This window comes from Lactuca virosa, chromosome 1, assembly GCF_052849685.1.
Source record: "Lactuca virosa cultivar CGN04683 chromosome 1, Lactuca_virosa_CGN04683_v6, whole genome shotgun sequence".
Lineage (NCBI taxonomy): Eukaryota > Viridiplantae > Streptophyta > Magnoliopsida > Asterales > Asteraceae > Lactuca > Lactuca virosa.
This window is the reverse complement of record NC_136426.1, coordinates 80412180-80421815: the sequence shown is the minus strand read 5'-3', so window position 1 is coordinate 80421815 and position 9636 is coordinate 80412180. Positions and strand designations below refer to the sequence as shown.

The 9636-nt window shown below is 35.7% G+C and overlaps 1 protein-coding gene and 1 non-coding gene across 2 annotated transcripts; one reads left to right on the top strand and one right to left on the bottom strand.

The window, feature by feature from the left end:
* Positions 1–581: 581 nt before the first annotated feature.
* Positions 582–688, top strand: LOC145151816 (small nucleolar RNA R71). The gene has a single exon (XR_013732369.1). It is a non-coding gene; the product is annotated as a small nucleolar RNA R71 (small nucleolar RNA).
* A 2871-nt stretch (positions 689–3559) lies between these two features.
* LOC145115828 (uncharacterized) lies at positions 3560–6832 on the bottom strand. The gene is made up of 6 exons (XM_079052183.1): positions 6293–6832; positions 5884–6008; positions 5013–5801; positions 4725–4945; positions 4380–4468; positions 3560–4288 (listed from the first exon to the last, which is right to left on the bottom strand). The coding sequence occupies exons 1-6, from the start codon at positions 6830–6832 to the stop codon at positions 3560–3562; spliced, it is 2493 nt and encodes an 830-aa protein (XP_078908309.1).
* Positions 6833–9636: the final 2804 nt, after the last annotated feature.

The following is a 9636-nucleotide window of genomic DNA, read 5'->3' as shown; positions in this document are numbered from 1 at the left end:
CCATGCTGGAACTATTGGGTTGCTGTTGTGTGTTCTGATTCTGGTAATTCGAATTCTGAAAGTTGGGCTGAAAATGAGAATTCTGCTGATTCTGGAAATTTTGCTGAAAACCCGGCTGCTGAAAATTTCACTGCTGCTGAAATCCGGGTGGAGGCTGAAATTGTTGTTTCTGCTGATAATTATTCTGAAAATTCTGTTGGTAGCCCCCGACAACTTTGACTGCAACTGTATCCTCTTGCAATATTGGGCACATATCTGTTGGATGTTCCGTCTTCAAACATATACCACATGGTTTCTTTGCAACTAATTTTTCTTTGGTCAGGAGCAGAACAACTTTCATCAATTCAGATATCTGAGCTTCCAAATGAACATTGTTGACTTCCTTAACTCCCCTTGGTTGATCTGGATACCACTCATCTTCATTTCCAGAGTGTTTAGACTCGATTGCCAGCTTTTCGATCAACTCTCTAATTTCAGTTGGTGTCATATCACCCAAAGAACCACCATTGGAAGCATTTATAAGGCGTCTTTCCATGGGTGTCAGACCTTCACAGAAACAGTTATAGAGCTGGTAATCACTAATTCCATGTTGGGGGCAACGGACCAACAACTTCTTGAATCTCTCCCAGTAGGTATGTAAAGCTTCTCTTTTTCCTTGTTTGATACCAAGGATTTCTCTTCTGAGACTAGAGACTCGCGTTTCTGGAAAATATTTCTCTAAGAACAGCTTCGCGAGCTCTGTCCAAGTGGTGATGGAACCAGATGGGAGTTCATATAACCATTCCCTTGCAGAATCTTGAAGTGAAAAAGGGAATGCCCTTAACTTTATCTGGTCTTCTGTGACAACATGAGGCTTCATTCCTGAACAAACCACATGAAATTCCTTGAGGAATTTATGTGGGTCTTCGTTTTCCAATCCGCGGAATGTGGGAAGAAGATGAATCAGCCCAGATTTGAGTTCGAAGTTCTGGGCTTCTGGAAATGTAATGCAAAGGGGCTGCTGGTTGACCTCTTGAGTGGCCCACTCTCTAAGGGTCTTTTCAGCATCGTCTCCACTCATGTCTGATTCTTCATATTCGGTTTCTGAAGAGTCTATGGTTTCATATTTAACGGAGGAAGGTGGGGAATAAGTTTTGTAAGGGTTGTTTTGAGGAGAAGATGGGGTTACTTTTGGAAAAAACGGATCTGATTCGTTCCACAAGGGTGTGCCTAGTGGTGTGAAGGTTTCTGGGGATATGGAGGATGATGAACTAAAAAGATCAGCTGATTGTTTCTTTCTTGCTTCCTCTTTTTTCAGTCTCCTTGCAGTTCGCTCGATTTCTGGATCAAAAACTAAAGGTGTACCTGAACGAAAAATCCTTGGCATAAAACTATTAGAAAGCACCGTGTCCCCGGCAACGGCGCCAATTTGTTAACACGATGTCGCGCACGTATTAAACAAATAAATTTATCACTGCTGGTTGCACTAAAAAATATAGCACAGGGAAGCAGGGTCGAATCCTCAGGGACACAGCCTAAAAGTCAATGCCTTTTTGCATCAGGCACATCTAGTCAAGAAACAGAATATAAAAGGGGGGGTTTTTAATTAAAACTAATAACTAGAAATGCAGTGATAATAAAGTAAATAAAAATCAATAATAAAAATGGTTTCAACTCTGATGTGACTTTCCTAATCATGCAACTGATCCATATCTGATTATCTGAGATGCGTTCTATCTAAGCTGGTACTGAGAAAAACTAACAAGCTCTAGTAATTTCTCTTTTACCTTATTTAGTTAACCAAAACAAGCTCTTCACTTAACCCTAACTTTTTACTGTCTAATCAAACAAGCTCTTAATTAAGATCAGAAGAGCTGCATTAAGTTCTTTGTAAAATTCCCAGCAATACCCAATACTTCTCACAAGCTCGGAAGCGTAAAGATATGATTTTTCAGTTTATAATAAAGTCAAATCCCAAACACGGAACCGATTTATTACTTGTTACTTTTACCAATTTATTAGAACAATTATAGATTCTATAACTGATTAACTGGAATGATAAAACCCTAGCTAGGTGATCAAACTAACAAGAATCAAAATCAAACATTCATTAAGAACAAAACTGAAGGATCTAGATAGAAACACAAATCAAAAACCAGATCTAATGATCAATCACATGAAAAGTAATTGTCTTTGCAGAACTGAAAACTAGGGTTTAGCCAGACATGGATAAAATCTGATCTAAAACAATAAAAAGAAACATTAAACTACTATATCTTACTAAACTAAATGTAGGAGATGATCCACAGTCTTCAGATCTTCAGAAATCGTTGAAATCGGAGAAGAAACGCCTCCAAAATCGTATTTTCGTCGTCTGGAACCTCTGGAATCACCAACTTAGGTTACAGGAATGCTATCAGGGTCTATTTATACGTCCAACAGTAAAAACGGCGCACCTGCGACTGCGATCGCAGGTATTGAGTTTTCACTCCCGAATGAATTTTGGGCACAAAAGAACCTCGAAGGCAACCTGCGACCAAACCTGCGATCGCAAAAAGGGTCACCTGCGATTGCAAGGAGACAACTTGCGATCGAAGGTTGTTCCTATGACATCCAAAATTTCGTCTACTTTTCAGGTCATTTTGAATCGCGTCAATCGGAGTTACGGTTCTCGAGATATGGTCAAAATACTGACAGGGGGTCAAAGCTGCCAGCAACATCCTTTAACTTTCGATTGCATATTCTATCTTCGTGTGATCAATTCAATTGAATGTTTCTTGACCAAAGCATCTTCCAAACAGTCCTCATAATCCTTCATAAGTCCCAAGCTCCATTTTAAGCTCCAAATGCGCATCCAACTGCTCCCAAAGCACTGCTCCACTCGAACTATCTGAAATTGACATAAAAACATGAGCAGTACGGGAATTCTAACGAAAGACATGAGCTAAACATTGTTTAAATAAATGACATGAAAATGTACGAAATATGATGCTAAAATGATGATAAAAACTACCCTATAAGATGCATAAAATGGCATCTAACAATTACATATGTATAAATCCACTTATACCATTTTTAGTACGGAAGATACTTATGCATTCCAGTCTTTGGAACTTTTTCAAACTATCACACATATATGGAAAATATTGGATTTTCTAGGAACAAACTCAGTTATTTACAAAGGATACTATTCTTATACCAAAAACGCTTATGAACTCACCAACTTAATTGTTGACACTTTTTCAAAACTACTTGTATTTCTCAGGGAATCAGTAATACAGGTAAAACATCAGCTTTTGGAGAAGGGACGTTAAGGCGTCCGTTTTCAAAACTTATTAAAATCATCATATTTGTAATATTCTTTTGAAACATGTATCACATGCAACAATGTAACTTTTAGATTATATTTATGATGGTTGTGTTTACTTTCTTTACAAATATTCAACTGTTATGATACTACGTGAAGTCATCCGTCCCCGAATGTTTCCACCATTTTGGTTTGGGGGTGTGACAATGTATTGATATTAAACCAAATTACAAATTAACTTCATCGCAAAAAACATTAAACACACAAAAACATCTAGTCATTATCTTCTTCCTCCTCTTCTTCTTCATTGCCCGATGTACTATACTCATAACTACCCTCGCTGTCAGGAATACCATCATCATCGTCCTCATGAATTTCACCTTCTTCATCAATATTATTTTCATTATCTGAACCGTTGCTTGACATTTCGTGATCATCATCATGATTGTCTGTATCGGCTAGACTTGGTATAATGATTTCATTTGATTCAACTTCATCTTCTTGGAAAGCAACGTCTTTCTGAGGATGATTTTCATCGGTCCAACCACGAGGTTTAACTTTAAATACAGCCCACCAGTCCGAGTTGTTTGTTTTCGAACTTGGGTAGGGAATGTAACACTCTTGAGTGGCTTGCATGGCTAAAACAAATGGCTCGAACTTGTTGTATTTTCTTTTGAATTTTATCTCGACCAAGTTATATTGTTTGTGAACCTTAACTCCTATGTTAGGTGTTGGATCGTACCAATGACATTTAAACAAAACTATGGTTTTAATTGGGTAACCAGGGTACTCGACTTCTAAAATTTCCTCTACCTTACCATAATAATCACCTCCTTGGCTACTAACACACAATCCGCTATTGGTTGTTGATTTGTTCAGACTATGAGCTTCTGTGTGAAACTTGTAACCATTGATAAAGTATACACTATATAATTTCACTTTTTTGAATGGCATTTTGGAAAGGTCAGATATATACTTGTTGTTTATCGGGATCTTACGTGCCTATATGAAAAATGGTAAAACACTTAATTAGAGTTAATTATAACCATAACAAAAAATAATAAATTTTAAAAAATACAAAAATAACACCCACATAGTTTTGAAACCATAATGCAAAGTTCTTCTCAACTTCAACTGCAAGGACCTGTTCATCCATATCCCCCATAAGTTCATTCAAATGTTCTTCAAATATTTTGTATATCAACATTTCAATAACATTTTAAAGTAACTATGAATGTAATAAACAAAATCATGCATGTAAATGTTATTTGATCATAGCAATTACACACCAAATGATTATTATAATTAAAAGTGATGCATATATTACATACGAACCTGATGTAATGCTTGATCTTATCTTCGTTAAGGAGTATGTAAGTTTGGGCAGCATGCACTTCCTCATCAGACATCATTTAAATCATGAATCTTCCATAATGACGCCCATGATATGAAAATATATCTAACATGTCCTTGTTAGCATCCTCTTGCTCATATCCTCCTCCATCATCATTTCGAGGAAACTTTCTATTACGTGTGGGGACACCAGTCTCGAAATAATGAGAGCAAAATATTGATGCTTCACGTAGCAAGTACGCGTTAACAACAGACCCTTCCACTCGAGCTTTATTTTTCACATCTTTTTTCAACTGATTTAGATACCTATAGTGAAGATTATTTAAATTAGCTTACAAAAATAGCAACATGCATTACGTTGTACCATACAAACCTTTCAAATGGATACATCCACCGATATTGGACAGGACCGGCTATCTTTGCTTCGTATGGCAAATGTACTGGTAAATGTTCCATGGAGTTAAAAATACCAGGGACAAAGATGGTCTCTAATTTACATAATATTATTGGGATCTCGGTTTCAATCCTTTCCATGTGTTTTGTTGTGATTGATGTTGTTGTTAATGTTTTGAAGAAAATACTCAACTCTGTTAATGCTTCCCACACTTGTTGTGGCAACATCTCATGAAATGCAATTGGCATCAATCTTTGCATAAAAGCATGACAATCGTGGCTTTTCATTCCGAACAGTCTACACCCTGTTAAATCAACACACCTCCCCAAATTAGAAACATAACCATCGGGGAAACGCAATTTCTCCACCCATTGGCATATGACTTTCTTTTGATTCTTGTCCAGAGTATAGTATGCTCTTTCATTATCTTCGACTCCTTTTCTCTTCCTACAATAGAGCTTCAGATCTCTTCTGGCTGCTACATTGTCTTTCGTCTTCCGCTTGACATCCATTACAGTGTAAAAAAAGTTTTCAAATACATTTTTAACAATATGCATAACATCAAAATTATGTCTAATGAGGTTTGTTTTCGAATATGGTAAATCCCAAAATATGCTTTTCTTTTTCCAACCATGATCGCCACATCTTTTGTTTACATCGTCAGCATTTATTTCAGTCACTTTTACCAAACCTAATTGTTCAATCTCCCTTAAAGTTTGTTCCCCATTCTTTCTTGGAGGAGGACCTTCTATCACTTGACGATTCTTCCTGAACTTATTTTTATCCTTTCTATATGGGTGATTTACCTATAGAAATCTTCTATGGCAGTCAAACCATGACATCTTATTACCATTCTCTAGTCTGAATGCTTGTGTATGTTTCCCACAGTGTGGACATGCTAGCTTGCCTGCTGTAGACCATCCGGACAACATTGCATATGCTGGAAAATCGCTTATTGTCCATATCAAAGCTGCTCTTAGATGGAAATTTTGTTTTAAAGATATATCATATGTTACTACGCCTTCTTCCCATAATTGCTCCAACTCTGCGACAACTGGTTGCAAAAATACATATATTTTATGCTTAGGGTTTGACGGTCCTGGCACAAGTGCGGTCAAAAACATGTAAGGCTCTTTCATGCACATAGAAGGTGGCAAATTATAAGGTGTTATAATAATAGGCTAAGATGAATATTGTTTTCCAAATGCTCCATGTGGTGCAAACCCATATGTACTTAGGCCTAATCTTACGTTACATACTTCTGCTGCAAATGAAGGATGACTTTTGTCAAAGTGATTCCAAGCTTCTGAATCGGATGGATGACACATTACTCCAGCATTATGTCCATGATTCTCAGGGTGCCATCGCATGGAAGCAGTTGTGGCTTGTGAAGCATACAGTCTCTTCAACCTTGGAGTCAAAGGAAAGTAATGTATTTTCTTGAAGGATACGCGAGAACATCTGGCCAAATTTTTTGACCGTTTGTACCTATCTGCATTGCAGAATTTGCACCGATAAAGATATTTGTCTTGCCTCCAATATATCATACATCCAGATCTGCAGCATTCAATCATCTCCACAGGCAAACCTAATGCTTGTATTAACTTTTTCCTCTCGTATAAACTACCTACCCTATTATTCTCCTCCGGTAACACATCATTTATCAACTGGCAGATAGCATCATAACTTTGCTCAGGTATGCGATACTCTGATTTTATTTTCAATAGTCTAGCTACAGCAGATAGTTGTGTTACTTTTTTACATCCACGCCACAATTCTTTATCGGCTGCATCTAGCATATCAAAGAATTTTTTTATCTAGTGCATTTGGCTCCTCTTCAGGATCACTATTATTTAAATCAGGAGCCATTGCATCTATGACCATATCTCTATAAGAACATGCACCTTCACTAAAATTTGTGTTTGAATCATCCACCCCTAAAAACGTATTGTCATCATCAATTGATTTTTCCCCATGTTTATCCCAACACCAATATTCCTCAACAAAACCAACCTTGTACAAATGAGTCTTAACAGTATCAACTTCTCTATATGGTATGTTACGACATTTTATGCATGGGCATCTGATTTTATCTTCGTCCATGAACCTATGTTGACTGGTAGCAAAATCTATAAATTTTGTTCACTCCTTGTACGAAAACATGCGATATACAACTACTACTATCTTTTCTTTCATACATCCACTTTCTACTTGGATTGTTCATTGTCTTAAATCTGTAAATTATAAATGTAAATAACACAATATTAATTGTATGTTCATTAATGTTGATTTGAATTCATATATGACATTTGAATTAAATATATAGTGATCATACAAACATCACAAAGGTACCTTCACAACGACTCATTTCACTAAGCTAATGACCGAATGATGAACAAATCTTCAAAGTTTTCTAATTTGAATGGTTGAACAACTTTTGTAATTGGATAATAGCTTAGAATATTAGTAGAATGCTTTAATTGAGATCGACACTTGCAGAACACATATTCAAACTGAGTGTGTATCGATTACGGAACCTTCGACAACCCTAGATTTCAATGTGTTGGATGGATACTAGGTCATATTATTGGGTCAATATTATTCAATAGCATGTTAAGACCCATGTTGTATACGGGTAATTATAAATTTAAATAACATTCATAATAAATATAAATATAGATCTACTTAAAATATAAATTCTATATATATAGCATTTTCCTTAATAACGACTTGATTAAACAAATTCTTTTATTTCCATAACAAAAATGCCGCCTTCACTTTATAAATTGCAAATAGACTAAATTGCCCTTGAAATCTAACCAAATAGGTCATAACGAACTTTTGGTTAGTAAAATGGAAAAGACAAAAATAACATACATATCAAAAGTAACATATATATATACATACATATCAAAAGTAACACCAAAATACACATACAATATGCATCACTAATTGTGTGAATCAAACAACTGTCTTATATATATATATATATATATATATATATATATATATATATATATATATATATATATATATATATATAACTACTCTAAACTAATGTCAAACATCCTAGCAAACTTCACAAAAACTGCATCCCACAAACAAATTTCAGAATTCAACAACCAACTGTATTCATTCATAAAAGCTATTACATAACTGCTCACAGAAGGATGTTTTGCACAACTTCTATGTAAGCCATTGAATGTTATCTACTTTGACTTCCTTACCAAGTGGTTTTGAACCTTGTTACAGGTATGCCTTAGATTCCAAGTTCTTCTAGTATTAACGTAGGCATTATTTAACATGATCAGAGCTTCTTGCTTCCTTTCAATGCCTTCGGCCATCAACATCATTCCCAGAACGAAGATCGCATCCAACTGCCCCTGATCGGCTGCATTTTGAAATAATTGTTTCCCTGATATTTCTTCCCCTAACGTAAAATAGTTCGCCTGACATACAAATAAGTAATCATATAATTTTAAAAATGCAAATATAGAAAACTAACTGAATTCACATTTATCCGATTGCTTAAAAAAATTACCATTCCATCGTTGAAGAGTACGTGTGGGTTGTTCAACATTCTGCATCTGCTTATGACTTCATACTGTCGAATACTAAAGGGACGACGAAACTGTAGTCGATTTGTGTCTATGATTTTATATATTGAGTGTCTATGATTTTATATATTGAGTCTGATGTTACAGAATCTCTAAAGAGTTTGCAACTGTAATTCACACAAATCAACAAAGTTAATCTACTAACCACTAAATTAAATATGTATATAAGTATAATATAAGTAATACACATCATACTTACACTAACTGGCACTTAAAAGCATCGATTGGTGAATTTCCTCCAACCGTAAGCACTATTTTTTCGATCAAGTGCGATGGCAGAGCAGTAATTCTTGTTCCTCATTGTCTTGTTTGCATTCTTTCTGATGAACAACTCGCTGCCATTATGTTGAACTGCGTCGAATGTATTCAAATTATATAACAACACCGAGTTTAGGATTTATTGATCAACGTGTCGGAATTTTGACTGTTGGGGATGGAATGTAGATGATCAATCGCCGATAAACGGAATCGACGGCATGACTCTGACAACAAATTATGGCGCCTAAATATGTAGACTGTGAATTGACATAATTGCCCTTTAAGTAACTAACAAAGATTACTACGTAAATGGTTAGGGTATTTTTGTAAATACCTACGGGCATTTTTGTAAATAAATTAACAGTTTAAATTTAAAAAGATGAAGTTAAATAAAATTATTAATTAAATATAGAGAGACATATGTCATCCATATGTCATCCATAAGCAACTACCATGTTGACCAATGACCCATATGTCATCCATGGACACCAATGACCCATATGTCATCCATAAGCAACTACCATGTTGACCAATGACCCATATGTCATCCATATATCATCCATAAGCAACTATCATGTTGACCAATGACCCATATGGCATCCATATGTCATCCATAAGCAATTACCATGTTGACCAATGACCCAAATGTCATCCATGGACACCAATAACCCATATGTCATCCATATGTCATCCATAAGCAACTACCATGTTGACCAATGACCCATATG

Excerpts from the sequence above, each read along its gene's own strand:
- LOC145115828 (XM_079052183.1), bottom strand. The coding sequence starts at position 6,832 with ATGCTAGATGCAGCCGATAAAGAATTGTGGCGTGGATGTAAAAAAGTA. Across the intron at positions 6,009-6,292 it reads ATCCTTCATTTGCAGCAGAA|AGCAGCTTTGATATGGACAA; the intron begins GTATGTAACGTA and ends TTTCCATCTAAG. Across the intron at positions 4,469-4,724 it reads TATATTTTCATATCATGGGC|AACATTTGAATGAACTTATG; the intron begins GTCATTATGGAA and ends AAATATTTGAAG.